Genomic DNA, 15,214 nt, shown 5'->3' on the forward strand with positions numbered 1-15,214 from the left:
GCTTATGATTTCTGCAGTTTCTTTGTACCTTTCCTAATGAAGTCATGTATCATAAATTGTACATACATATTTGCAATTAGGGACTGAATTTTAGATTAACAGTGTAAATGATAGGCATATATAAGCTTTTATTGAATCATTTATTACATGGTTCCACTTTACAGTAGCCCAATTGGTATGTAAATAATAATATTACTGGGAGTAATATAATAATATATAACAAATAATATTAAGATTCATTGATCATTATGGTAATGATAATAGTAAATACACGTTACAGCATGAATGTATGCCCAATGTTGATCAGGATGACAGAACAACCTTTGCATAATTTTATAAATTAATACATAAACTTATACTTATTTTATAGGGGCATTTATTGGGAAAATTCTGCCATTTATTTTATATATTATAATTAAATTTATTTGTATATATATATATGTATGTAGATATATATATATACTATATTTATTTATATAAGTAATTGTAATATCTTTTCTCTTTTTACTGTTTTGTAATCATCATGTGTCCCGCGTATAATCATTCTTCAACCTTATTTTGTTCTATCATTACGTAATTTTTTTTATTATCATAGAGATCTTAAATAGTAATAAACCTTAAATACCATAATGATTATATTATATCGATAACAAAATAAAACTATTAGACACTACAACAGTCAGCAAGCGAAAATAATAACGTGAACTCTGTTAACACTAGCCTTTATCCTAGTTTACTACACTCGCGTTATAACAAGACGTTCGGCAAAACTTGATTCTGGTTGCATTTAAGTCGCTACACAATCTCACAGTTGTCAGTGAAAGAAAACTGTGCATTAAAAAGTCCAATTGAGAAATGTTATTACCCAGATATTATCATATTGCAATACAAATACAATGTTTGTGTGCTTTCAGATGGAAACTGAACAATGTAAAATATCCAACAATGATCCTATACAAAGACTAGTGTTATATGAGCTATAGTTAAAAATAATAATCATCGTCAACTGAACGTTACTAAATTTCCTTTAAATTTACAATTGTAACAAATAATGCAAAAATGCATGTAAAGGTACATCATTGACTAGAATGCAATCAATGCATTATTAAATGTGTTATGTTGAGATTTATTGATAATAATAATCTACGTTATAATGTACAAAGTGAGCTGTGCATGTACTCACTTAAGTACTAGACATGAGGGTACATTTCTATTGTGGAAAATAGAAATATTTTTTCTTTCAACTGACACCAAACTCAATTTATTTATTTATTTTTTTTTTTTTATATTAAATCATCATTGAAATACCTGCGGTTCCTATCAAAGCATATATTATATAATTTACATAGAGGTTTATAAGGAGCTGAGACTTCGGAAATATTTATTGTTTTGAATTTTATATTGTACGTTTGTAGTATGTATGTAAGATCGGACAGTAGTTTACCAGAATTCCTGTCTCGTTTGTCTTATTTCGATATTAGCCAGCTTGTAATCAATTATTGAATGAATATCGTTCTACCGTACATGATTCACGCACATTTGTACGTGCTCGTCATTTTCGTAGTACATGTTACCCATTGTTTTGCATAACAGGTTTCGATACTTTAGAATCTTTTTTTATGACTTTTTCATTTATTGTTTCATCTTTCAATTCCTATTTTCCAAATGCTACTGCAACTAACTTATCATAAATAAATTACGATACCAGAATAAAATTCAAAACTTAACAGACAAATTACTCCTACAAAATCCAAGAATCTAGGAAAACGTTTAAATTATAATAACAGTTGACGACAATATAAGTTTCTTGAAGATTGAGTACACCGTTATAATGATAATCACCTGCTATTCAAAAATTAAATAAATAGTAATAGATTTTCAAAACAACGGTGTACTGTCGTATAGAATTTACATAAGTTAGTTTGAGTTGCTGCAAATTATTATTCTAAACATGAAACAGCCATCTCTGAGTCTAGGGTACCTTTTGTCATTTGCAATAATAAATAATTACAATATTAATTTGCAGCTAAACGTAGATCACATTCTCACACACTTTCACTCTTCATATATACACCTTTTTATAGAAATTAAATTCAGTTTAATAAATAAAAAAAAAAATGAAACAAAGTTTTCACAGCAAGAAGATGAGAGTGTGAATATTCATCTTGATCTTCGTAATAATATTACTAAAAGGCCGTTTTAACGAATAAATCGTGATTTTTTCATGAACCCAACGTTGTCAACTGTATATGTTTGATGACAATCAGTAGGTATAATAGTTATAATACAGTCAAGTTTACAATAAAATCCGTTTTGAATTTGGCTTCATGTATCTAATCAAGACTTTTATGCAGACAGAATGAGTTATACCAGATTCCAGTTCACTTTCAACGACTTTTACTTGCACAATTTATCAATGTCGTACTCCGAATATAAACAATCAACTACAAATGTACTTACATCTAAGTAACAAACAATCGGAAAAAAATTGATCTTTCATGTTATCATTGAAATAACGTGATCATGTTAAACATAGCCAAGATAGTACATATCACAAATATTTATTGCTTGTGTAATGTGATGGCAATTAAGTCTGGTGTTGGACCAAGTTTATTTATTACTCTCATTCCGTGATCAGACACATTTACTTCAAGGGTAGCGACAGGACATGTTTTGTTACATGCGCACCTAAAACACTGATTTACACTAGTTCTTGTCATGTTCACTGTAACACTTGAGTAAGAACCACATTCCCAAGTCTTTCCTGATTACCAGGAGATTTTGGCAAAAATTTGTGACTTGCATTTATGATCTGCATTAAAGTCTTGTTTGGATATCATATGCTGATATAAATTTTGCCAATTTTGTCCATAAGATAACTTACATTACTATTGCGTATATTTAATTTTCTTATACATTATTTTCGTTTTTAGAGTCAAATATTTTTCACACAATAAAATAAAATTCAGATTCATCATGATACGCAACATGATGTTATAGTTAGTCTCTGATGCCTATAATATATGTATGTCACTGACCAATCGATATTACAGAATATTTATAAATGTTGAAACCTGTTACATTCAAAAAATATTTTATTTTGTCCCATTTCTAGGAAACTATATTTCAGATGGTTATCAAATTGTTTCACATATTCAAATAAATAAATATCAATTGCAGAGATGGGTCTGGAAATGCTCTTCCTATCTGGTTTGAATTTTTGCAAAGAAGTGGCTAACATATGTTACCTCAGGCCACTCAATTTATTACCTTTTTTGTAATCGCTGGACAATTTTCTTCCTGGTTTAGCATTTCAATGGATAGAAAATTACCAATATGAGGGGCAATAAAAGTATATACAGTCAGCTACTAGTATTCAGACTTACTGTTATCAGATGCAAAGTCTGATCGCGTTTGGAAATAATGCTTGACATCGCATTTAAATGGTATATTAGGCAAACCGATCACTGTGTTTTACTGTCCTACATGCATTATTTTCAATGTGATCTATTACATGTATTTGTATGCTATTGAGTATACATACATATACAACATGGTCCGCTCATGTCTACGATACAACTTCAAATCACTTATACTTATTTTGCAATCCATGTCCGACATCTTACGTGGTGTCATATTAAATGGTAAATTTTCATGCTACGTCTCAACTGAACAGTATTTAACGAGAAATACTCAGAGAGATGTGCAAAGATAAATTTAAACACGTATTCATTATACCATTAAATGAATTGTTTATTAAAATTGATTTTATACCATTCCAGTAGGACTGAGAAAATAATTCCAGTAAAGACATATAGAATATCTCTGCTCAACACCAGTCTATCGAAGCTACCAGGTTTACTGTAAATACAGTCGTTTGCATCGATTTCTGAATGTCATTCAAAGTAATTCCATACTGTAGCTCAGTCTTCTTTTTACAAATAAACGCTAAATAGTGATAGTGTGTGCGATTACATACTTTTCCCAACTATCATGAAACGCAAAAGCTGTACACAGAAATTAGATGTTTAATAAGCAGCTGACTTGAATTTGATTTTACTAAACGATAACTGGAAATTAAATATTACAGCCATTTGGTTATCTTAGGACAGAAGAGGTCTGATGCAGTATCTGTTCGGAATCTTATTTTCAACGTCCATTACCTTAGCTAGTGTATTCTATAATTCACTTAGCTTGTGTCTGAGGTTCTGGAGGTGGAGCTAGCGTAATAGGAGCGATATTGGAACCAGGACCTTTGCGAGCCAGTTTTGACCTATGATAAGTACAAATAAGTTTATTGCAGTATACAATTTTCGCAATTCGAATATTCAAACTTATAGTAAAGAGTGGATCTTACCTAATTTGTCCAGCAAGTAACGGATTGATAGCATAAAGCCAGTCGTAGACTTCCTTATCACCAAGTGTTTGGAGCAGGTAACCTCGATGTTTAGTTACCACGCTAAACAAAAGATTAAAAGTTAAAGATTGGTATAAATTGATCATATTTTATGTGGCATACAACTGGATGGAGACTAAATTTTATGATTCTGAAAGTTATCAGAAAATTATAGTGTAGTCGAGTACCTGAATGTATTAGGTACTTTGACCATTGCTAATTGGTCCTCAGAATATTCAACTTGTGCAGTAGCAAGATTGATTAATGCTCGTTCAACCGGATCTTTTTCCTCTCTAAAGATAAAAACGTAAGGCCTACGAACAGCCTGCAAAGTGAAAAAATATCATCATCAAATAAATTTCAAATAACCAATATGACTTTGTAAGATATGGAAGAACGAACTTGTGTACATACCACCCATCGTTTCTTCCAGCCATTAGTTTTATGTTCCAAGATATTCAAATATCCTTTCCTGGCAATAACAGGGCTGATGCGAATTTCTTCAACCTCTGGTACATATAGAACTAAACTTTCTTTCAATGGTGACGAAGAACCAAGGGGTGCTGGAGCCATACTGTTTACTTGACTAGCAGATTCCCCGGCCATCATACTATCCTGGAGTTCCTGGAGCCGAGCACGCTCCGGAGAACTCAACCTAAAGATGCACGACTTAGATCGGGTCCGGACTATTATTCCTGTCGGCTGCAAGTAACACTCCTGTATCTCCTATGCGTTCCCTACTTTGCGAGTGGTTGTTTTTTTTTCAAGTAATTACACAGTAGTCAGTAAGAATATGCATAACAGATTTGGAAGAAAAATATTTTAAATTATAATCGCGAAAATTTCAGTGTGGCAAAAGTAAAAAAAATTTAAATAATCTTACGTTTGCATTTTTATGTTATGGTTACACATCAGCCAATGTAATTTGATTGTTTGATATAAATTGTATTTTTCAAGCCACAAGTTGCAGTGCATCACTAATAAAAATATATATGTTCACAGATAAATGAAATAAACCAACAAACTTGAGCAGGACCCTAATTCACTTAATACATGTATTATTTTATATAATCATGATATGTAAAATAATGAGAGAACGAGCACATAGATAAAAATTGATCACTATTCGATGATTTGTTGCTGCATGCAACTTATGGTGGCGGAAATTAGCACGCTGCACATTTAGCAGCAAATAATATAACAAGAACAACCACAAGCGATGATTGAGACATACAGTGAGCGTTACCTGTTTAAAACCATCACATTTGTGTTGATATACTGACTCTTGTGATGACGTAGACATAACTGATGAAATCATGGATGTAGACATATCAGTTATAGCATCCTCCCCAGGTGAAACATCTGACAAAACGATTGGCTCTTTGCTGGGAATTCTCCCCTGTATTAACTTTACACATTTGGTAGCAAGTTCTCGCTCTCGATCTGTCATTTCCCAAGGCTCATAGACATCCTTGCTTGCAGATTTTTTGAGTTTAATTGGGCTAGCATGTGGTTCGTTAGTGGCTTTTGCTACCATATTGCATACCTCCTGAAAATTAAGTCATTAATTTGTTTGATTGCCACTTGAGCAGCTACATAAACATTTCAGAAACTACACAAAATTGCAATTGTTTGGAGATTTTTCACATAAATTCTTGCAGACGTACTTTTTCACTTTTGGTAAAATCATGTGCAGTTTTATTGCAAAATGGAACTTTATCAATTCCAAGTCTTTCTCGGAGTAAAAGAGTGTGCCGAACTCGCTCTACTTCTTCAAGTCTAGTAAGCTTTTCCAATTCCCATTGATGATCAAAAATCAAGCTATCACCTCGTGGTCTCCATCCATGGAGGTTTTCTTCACCCCTAACGTAAGTAGAACTTGTATCTAGTACTCTACGTTGTCGTCTTTGTACTCCTGTAGCATAAAGTAATTAAATCACGGTTGCATTATAAAATTAATACCTCGTTAAGATTTCGCCAAGCAAATACGGTGGGACACTATACTCGTGTGTAACGTTGATGGAAATTTGCTAGTTTAGAATTCTAATAATAACAAGTACGATATTTTCATCTCCATCAACAGTGGGAAATGGATAGGTGTCTACACTAAGGGCAGAACAGACAAACCTGGGCTACCTGCTTCAGACGCACGTCGTAAAACCAACTCGTAGACACCACTGAGTCTGTTAGCTTCTTGATTTCGATAGTGACCACTAAACAAATGCTTCAGAGATCGTGGGCCGACTCTTGCATCCCTCCCGTAGATGATCATACTGAGATCCTTCGTTATAATAGCTGGCCTTCCACAGTTTTCAAGCTAATGCAATATTGAAAACATATTTAAATATAGATGTGGCAGTAGAACTTTAGACTTTTCTAGTAGTAGAAGATAAATAGCTTGGACTTGCGTTGATCAACAATAAGAGATTAAACTTACTTCCAAGTAAGCCGAAATGGTCATAAAGATTTGTTCTCCGTAGGATGTTACTCTGTTTAATAATGCTGAATTATGCAAAGAGCTGTCCCAGGCTGCTTCAAATCTAAACATGCATCTGTCATCTCCCGGAATTTCCAAATACTCTCCAGGGAAGAGACCAAGAGATAATACTGAAGAATCATTATCCTCTTCTTCAGGTTCAGGTGTGTTGCGAATACGTCCTACAACAAGTTCTCTCACATCTTTCCATCGAAGTTCGGATGCATGTTCGTGAACAATCGTAATACGAATACGACGTTGGATTCCTTGATGAAGTAAAAATAATCCGCGGCAAGGTAAATCATCGCTGTGGTCAACTACTGACGGTACATATTCTCCATTAGGGGCAAGTTCACAAATTTCGAACCACACTAGCACATCATATTTAGCATGAACATGCGATGTGCTAGGTGATGGTAACACGCTGCCAAACTTCGGTGAACGAACTGGTTGACTGATGGGAATAGAAGGTGGAAGCATCCTCTTTGGTGGCTGCCTAGCACTGCTGCAGAAATAAAACATGTACAATGACGAGTATGTTTCATTGTGTGAACTTCAAGTAACAAAAAACTTACTACTCCAACTTGGCATCTTTGTGTAATGGATGCTGTTGATAGTGACCAAATACTTCGAATACAATAGGTTGAGTTTTCAGGTATTCCAAGAAAGATTTGGTGACTGTCACTGTTATCTGTTGAATTGAAAATATATAAGATTTAGATTTGTACAATACAAAACGAAATTCATCATGGCGCTATACTTCATTCGGTTCCCTCATTTGAAATTAATTTTTTCCCAATGTTGCATTTTTGAAAGCGAGAGATACGTACATTCTGTACATGATAGAATCCCAATGGTGGATTTCCTTTACCAGCGTTTTTAACAGGTTCAGTTGAGAAAGCTTCGTCATGTCTATGCAAAAAGCTGAAAATTGAATATGATGTGAATGTAGATTATCATCCTAATTGTAAGTAGTCAAATTCAAGGAGTTATTATAAATTTCTGCTTTTATCACTTGCCTAAGTTTTTCAAACTATAAGTAAAATAAAATTTGATTCAACCCTGATATAAGGCGTTAAAAAAACTCACTTGAATTGACAGAAAATATCTGCATATTCTGTAGAAATTCCCATTGCTTGTAGTACCGTCACTCTAAAGGTAAATTCAACTCCAGGCTGGAGATGTTCCGGCAATTCTTCCTCTTTCATATCACTAGATACGGAACTATCACCTCTGCCACTATCAGCATCACCGACTTCTTCGTCATCCTTACTCTCCTTAGAATCTTTCACTTCGGTTGATCCTTCAACCACGCGTTCTTCTTGCAAAAGATTTTGCTGATTCTTTTCAAGAGTTTGTGTAAGAAGGGTATTTCGTTTGTTATATCTGTGGTTACCAAAGAGATCATCTTCAAATGATATACGAGCAGACTGTCTGACGCCACTCGAATATTCGCTGTTTTCCTCTTCTGGAAAAAGGATACATTAGAAACACACTGTTACATGTGAACGGCAAATACTACTATGTATTTAAAATTGTGTTTAGATAAAGAAATCCAATGATATACTTTAGATAGACACCTCTTGCACATTTGCATCAATAGAGTAAAGTTGTACGTACCGATAACAGCTTGAACAGCAACTCTTAAGTAACCCTTTACATCTCCTTTTTCATTAACAATAGCAACTTTGTGAATAAGTGGTACAGGGTACATAAGATTGCTCAGGTATATGAAGGATCTAAATTAATAAGAAGTATTGTAGTCATAAAATTTTTTCAAGATTTCTATCCATCTGGTACTATGATTGGCTATGTTGTTACCTTCCAACCATCCGGAACCATGGGAATCTATCATAGAAGGGATCGCCACCGGTAATGGTTTCAATATTATAGTCTGGCGAAGTTGGCGACAACTCAGCTTCGTTGTGATACATTTCTCGCATTAACTCCAGTCTTTGCCTATTAAAGAGTTATTCGGTTACTTATATATGTCTAGTATAAGTTACACCACAAGCCATGCACTATAATGCTTGTACACTAAGGAAAGCTTGTGGTCTAAAACAAATGACAATGTTTTCCCTTGATTATGCAAGCTCCACCTTAAATAGAAGTGCAAGGAAACTCTGACTGTACATGGTTGCAGAGTTTGCTGCAAAATACAATAAATTTCGAAGGATGGTATGGGTTCTTCCATTCAAAAAGCAGAGAATAATATATCATGTTAGATCAGCTTATGTTCATTCTTATGTTGCAAGATTACTCAAAGAAGTTATAGAAAAATTAAGTACCATATTGTGTAGTCAGAATATGCGTTTCGAAAGGAAAGTCTCATACATAACGAATATTGATCCAATATGAATGAAAACGTTTTGAATTCCTGAAATGAACGGGGATATCGTCAAATTTTGTTGAATTTGAAAAAATTAGTATTCCAATTATATACTGGGTATACATGTACCATATTTAAAGAATTTCAGCCAATCGATATCTTACAAGTATGCTGTTAAAAAAAAAATGATGTTGAGTAAATAATAAAATCTGTGGCCCCCGAAAGTCAAGGTAATGTGAGGTAGTAAATACAAACAATATCTCATATTTACTAGACGTTAAAATGTTGATTGAATAGAAATAACACAACAGTACCATTGACTATGTAAACATATTGAATATAGGTATATTTGATGTAAATGAAATTCTCTGAAGTTTTATCACGATATGACTAATTATCACTTTGACTTTCAAAAGCGTATGCACATATACTGGTCATGCTGCACTCGAACTAAGCTAAAGATGATTCAAGCTATCATACATTGATAGAATGAATTTAATGTGTAAAATGTAATAATGCAGCAGGATTTACTCTTTTATGCGTAGAAAATGAAACGATGGAAAGAGTGTCGCGTGACTGAGCACCAACCTCGAAGGCAAAAGATTTGCGAGTGAGAACTTCTGATTAGAGCAGACTGTAAGGCATGGGAAAAAATCCTCTTTGGCCTCCGGAGTGCTGGGACTCAAGTCTTCATTGTATATGTGTCGCATCAACTCCAAGCGCTGTCTACAAGTCAACATTTATACCCCTGTTAGTGGCTGTTCATAGTCATGCGTTATAATCAATCAATCGCTGTCATTTGATGTAATTTTACTTAAATAAATAAAAAACTATAACTAGATTTCTACGGAAAACTAACTGAAACTTCAGTGTGACCATTTCCTGAAATTTCTTAGATACAATTTAACAGTCAGTCTGTTAGCATAGGAATTATTGTAATAGTTCTAATTATCATGTGCCACTGTAGAAATAATTCCAGAAAAAACAAGCACGTTTCAGTGTTTTATCTGCAATAACAGGAATGCCACTGAATATGAACTGCCACCTCGTCTACAACTTCCGGCAAAGCCTCTATCCTAATGGTGATCTGTATGTTCAACGTTTATCCTCTCTTACAGCGCTACTATATCCAGTACCACATTGAAGGGTAAGCTGTATACAGATTAGTGATGACTCAGGCAATTTCAGATAATGCAAAGAACAAACTATTACTTTGAAATGTATTTGCGATGTTAAATCTGAATTGCTTTAACAGACAAAAATCTGTACTAATGTCTTTTTAAGCAATATGGAATATACATTCCAAAATTTACAATAAATATAGTATGAATCATAGTACAGTACAGTTTAAAATTTCGAAGAAATTTTCGCCATTCATCTAACTATTAGAATGTAGATATTCATTATACATAGTACAGTATGCATAAGTTAATTGTACTTCCTTTAAATAATTTGCGTCAAACGTATTGTTCATTGTATGAAATGTATCCTATTTATCTTTTGCCTTTGAGCTGATGGGCTTACAACTACAAAAACTTTCTACATAAGGATTTAAAAGTTCATGACAATAGTCTCAATTTCTAATTTAAAACATCGAAGTTTTTTTTCACTGACCTTAGCTTATCGAGAGTCCAGTAATGTGTAGCACCATTTTTCGTGTCTTGGACCTCAACAGCCACGATAGTACGAGGGAAGGGCCTCTCATCGTCATCTTCATCCTCTATAGCTGGTAACAAGTCAACTGGCAATGGTGAATATAATGTGTCTGTCAGAAGTGTGAACTGAAACTGAACCTGGAAGGTAAAATACATAGAATTACCAAATAATTTTAGTTGGTGACGTAGAGAATAAAGCACATAATTTTTTTTACATTGCAAATGAATTAGGTAATTTGGATGATGAAAGTCTAATTTTCTTACTGACCTTTTTCTTAAGTTCTACGGAAATGGCGTTAGCTTCCTTGAGGAAAATTGCGTTACCCCACAAGTCATCTCGAAGACTAGTAAACTGATGATATTTCCATTTGCGAAATGCCCATGCTGCTAGCTGGAATTCGCGCTCACTCCAGTTGCTCTCTGCGTCAAATAAGGGGTTGACTGAAATGCAAGCCATCACCAGGCAACACAGTCAGAAAAGCCAAGCGTTAGGTATTTCCCAAAGACATTGTTAAAGGAGTAAGCAACACTTTGATGCAATTTAGTAAATTTAGTTCAATGTCTATTTCTTTGATTGACATGATAATCTAATCTGTATTCAAGATCATTATACTTAATAATTTATGGCATAGGTTGAACTAAATGCTATGAAACGTGTCAATTGTCATTTAACAAATGTGCTGCAAGCGCCTTTAAGAAATCAGTTCCACTGCGTGTCACTACTTATTAATAATCAAGTGTGTTGTATTGGCAAATGCTGATGTTCATACCTATAAACATATATATTCACATATTCAATCTAAATCCATAAATTATCTGACAAATAATCGATGTGAGTTGATTTCATCAATCACTAAGATAAGCCTAGTTGAGAAAAGCGTGTAAATGGGTCATGTACATACATTATACATGATTAACTTTTTTCCTGAGACACACTTGAATATTTTGGTCATAGTATCATATTAGTATCGATTTGTAGAATAGTAAAGATTATCAATGAGTTTTGCATGCAGCATAAATTGATGCAAGGGTGAAAACGTAGTTTTATACCTTTTTTCATACAGTGCTCCCAAATTTAGTGATTGATAGTGATAAAATGAAAGCAAGGCGTGATTATAAGATATGTTCCAATTCTGAATATGAGTCACGTGAACTAGATTCATGAAATAATTACGTGAATAAAATTGAATTAAATTGAAACTTCAAACTCAAAGAAATAATGCAATTTCACAATCAGATCTTTGGGCTTTACCTATTAGGGTATGATATATGCAAGGAACTAAATCATGCTTCATACGTATAGGGTTTTTATTGTTTTGATATATTTTTAATAAAGAGCGTTGCTAGAATTCAACTACAAATTACTGGTAACCATGCAATTTAAAAGATTATTCTAGTAAAGAATATTTGCGAGCACATTTTAAGTAATAAATTATTCAGCATAGGTATTTACAAGTAGGGCAATTCATCTGTGAAACTTGTAAATACTGCAGCACATAAACTCTATGTTTTTCCCATGTAAAATTTCGTACACAGTAACCTAAATTGCAGAGTTCGTAAGCGAAAGGAATTTCAGCGATCTTTTTTTTTACCTAATCTTTGAGTTCACTCATCAACTCATTACTAATTGATTATTGTGATTAAAAGTCTGGTAATAATGTTATACTCACCAAAGATATCTTCTTCAATGTTATTGAAATCTTCTGGTGTGTAACTACTGTACATAGACATTGTCATGCTCTGCTCTTCAACCTGCTTTTGTAGAGCGTCAATTCGAGCCTCATAATTCTGTTGATTGGATGGAAAAAAAGTGTATCGTCAATTAATTTTTCGTTAATTCATGTAATTCGTTCGAGTATAACTTGGTATTTCATTGTGTGAAACATACCTTCCTTTGTTCCTCAAAGAGCTGATCTGCTTCTTCTTTCTCTTTGCGGAATTGTTCCTCGAGGACTAATAGTCTTTTTTCCATCTCAGCTTTCAAGTCAATACCTTGTTTCTCAAGCAGTTCAATCTGTGCAAAATTCCAATCCACAGTCTCACCATTGCCTGGTGTTTCAGCTGGTGAATTTTTCTCACGCCGCTCCCGCACTTTGAACGAACGCACTTTGATGAATTTGTGAATATTGTATTGAAAAGAATCAAGTAGGATTACATTGAAATAAGCATCGAATCATAAACAAAAACAATACCTTGATCAGGGTGGTTGAATCTAAACACGTGATTCTTTCCCAATATTACTCGAGATCCAGTTTTGAGAACGATTGGCTCTGTGATCTCGCGGCCATTCACGTATATTAGTGCTCCCTTCTTTGGCATCAATGTGATAATACCCTCGTGATTCTCAAATACACAATGCTCGCTCAAAATGTGTGGTCCACATAATTGTATATCCTGTGGGATGTTTGCTTCGGCAGAACCAATTCTTGTGAAACCATCTTTAATGTAGTAAATGAGACACTCGGACATGAATGGATCTTCATTGAGATTTACTAAATGCGGTGTCTTTTTTGGTGAAAATACACCAACGGTCATGCCGTCTTCTTTTACGGCGACACCCATTTCAGCAAACACAGCTTCTCTCTGTAGACGTATTGATTCCGTTCGTTTCAATTTATCCTCCCAAGTTTCGTTCAATTCTGATTTTGTAGAATAAAAAATTAGAACGATATTGACATCAACTTCTCATCATATCACCTATATAATATATTTAGATAAACGTAAATTTGGAGATTATAGGAGTTATAACTTACCAGCTATAAGTTTCTCACTAGCTTGTAGCTGGTCTACAGCCTCTTCGGCAATGGCAGACGCGGGATGTGATGGTACTCGTTGTCTTGTTTCTTTAATATCGTCCTCTCTCTTGGAAGTTTTCATCGTTTGTGGTTCATCTCCTAAGCACAGAAACGATTTTATAGAAATGATAATATTCCTTACAATAAAGTACGGTTTATATCATTAGTTAGTAATACACTGGTATCAACTTTTGAGAAGCTTTGAAAGTCAACATTGAGATATTGATATTATTATGCATACTATTCACAACTCATTTTTCATACTGGATTCAGCACTTATGTGTATTTCATGTCTTAATGCTCAAATGCTTCAAGTTTACATATGTAATCTTTAGATATCTCCGGTTCGCAATCAATGAATTATGAATGTTTTAGAAAAGTTTCATTCAAGGTGATATATTCTGTGTACATGTTACAATTTCTGAAATCTGCATGTTTCACTGTAAAAGCAACTGAGGCAATGAAGATGCAGCAATTTTACAATTAATTAGTAATTTAGACTTGGAGTTAATACCACTGATTACAAAACACTGAAAGCCTGTAAGGGCAGTTTCAAACCGAGAACTGTATACACAAATAATCCTGTCACATGATTTTTTATCAATCCTATGAATCTACAGATAACATTCTAGTGCCCGGTGTGAAACATCCACAACACTAACCAATTTAATTGGCATAGTGCATCAAAAATCTGCCATGCAATGTTTTAGTGGGAGTAAAGCAAATTGATCTCAATTTTTTATAAAGGGGCAAAAGGCAGACACTTAACATGAGACAGAAGTTGGGTTAAGCTAAAGCAAATGCAAAATCGCTATGAGTTCTAAATGAAATGTTCTTTTTACAGTTTTTTCCGATTACCATTATCACTAGTGATTAACATAACGAGTATTTGTAGGAGGTAATCATAATGCTCCAACGTCTCTAAGAGGTGCCCAAAAAAATAGTCTAATATCATTTCAAAATATAAATAAACAAGATGATACGTGATATAAACATACAGAATGAAAAAATTAGTATGATAATAAAGGAATAGCCTTTCTGTATATTCTGAGGGCAGTGAATTGATGTTGCCTATAAAGAATGCCTACTGTTAAATGATATGATTTCATTACAACTATTAAGGTTTTTCAAAATTTTCCTTGATTCTCCAACACATTTTATATATATGTGCAATGTAAATCATAATTGCAAGGTGATTACTTATGAGCGGAAGGTTTCCTATATTACTAAATTGTTAGAATACTGGTTTCGATTAGAAAAATACAGTAATCAATTAACTTTTCTATACGGGCATTAAAGGGCGCTTGTCTCAAGAACTTTTAGCTATGGATTGTTTACAACCTGGATTTTATGATATTGGAATGAAATAAAAGTTTGTTTTACAAACAAATGTAAGATGCAGCCGAAGCAGTCAGAACACGAGAATGTAGCTTGGCTGTGAAAGCTGACTCAGGCGGAAGGTGATCGGATGTGGTTATTGGGTTACTTACTAGGTTCTTTCTTTTCATAAGTGACTTTACCATCTGGCCCTACGTCGAGCACAAAAAGGACAAACAAAATAAC

General features: G+C 33.8%; 1 protein-coding gene across 20 annotated transcripts in view; it reads right to left on the reverse strand.

Annotated features, from left to right (window-relative positions):
• Positions 1 to 111: 111 nt before the first annotated feature.
• LOC124416332 (kinesin-like protein unc-104) overlaps positions 112 to 15,214 on the reverse strand; it is a 43,240-nt gene continuing 28,137 nt past the window's right edge. For 3 of the 20 annotated variants that reach the window (XM_046897267.1, XM_046897268.1, XM_046897266.1), the window contains 21 exons: positions 15,142 to 15,180; positions 13,610 to 13,750; positions 13,049 to 13,495; positions 12,745 to 12,962; positions 12,527 to 12,644; positions 11,125 to 11,297; positions 10,816 to 10,994; positions 9,790 to 9,927; positions 8,694 to 8,831; positions 8,493 to 8,611; positions 7,962 to 8,340; positions 7,703 to 7,796; positions 7,448 to 7,563; positions 6,834 to 7,377; positions 6,524 to 6,713; positions 6,064 to 6,311; positions 5,643 to 5,945; positions 4,811 to 5,098; positions 4,585 to 4,721; positions 4,358 to 4,459; positions 112 to 4,273 (listed from right to left, as the gene is read on the reverse strand). In XM_046897267.1, coding sequence (XP_046753223.1) covers positions 4,186 to 4,273; positions 4,358 to 4,459; positions 4,585 to 4,721; positions 4,811 to 5,098; positions 5,643 to 5,945; positions 6,064 to 6,311; positions 6,524 to 6,713; positions 6,834 to 7,377; positions 7,448 to 7,563; positions 7,703 to 7,796; positions 7,962 to 8,340; positions 8,493 to 8,611; positions 8,694 to 8,831; positions 9,790 to 9,927; positions 10,816 to 10,994; positions 11,125 to 11,297; positions 12,527 to 12,644; positions 12,745 to 12,962; positions 13,049 to 13,495; positions 13,610 to 13,750; positions 15,142 to 15,180 — 4,199 coding nt within the window. In that variant the 3' untranslated portion in view covers positions 112 to 4,185. The remainder of the gene's footprint in view (positions 4,274 to 4,357; positions 4,460 to 4,584; positions 4,722 to 4,810; positions 5,099 to 5,642; positions 5,946 to 6,063; positions 6,312 to 6,523; positions 6,714 to 6,833; positions 7,378 to 7,447; positions 7,564 to 7,702; positions 7,797 to 7,961; positions 8,341 to 8,492; positions 8,612 to 8,693; positions 8,832 to 9,789; positions 9,928 to 10,815; positions 10,995 to 11,124; positions 11,298 to 12,526; positions 12,645 to 12,744; positions 12,963 to 13,048; positions 13,496 to 13,609; positions 13,751 to 15,141; positions 15,181 to 15,214) is intronic. The other 17 variants (XM_046897284.1, XM_046897271.1, XM_046897283.1 and 14 more) reach the window with 13 other exon arrangements.

This window comes from Diprion similis, chromosome 2, assembly GCF_021155765.1.
Source record: "Diprion similis isolate iyDipSimi1 chromosome 2, iyDipSimi1.1, whole genome shotgun sequence".
In the NCBI taxonomy this organism is placed as follows: domain Eukaryota; kingdom Metazoa; phylum Arthropoda; class Insecta; order Hymenoptera; family Diprionidae; genus Diprion; species Diprion similis.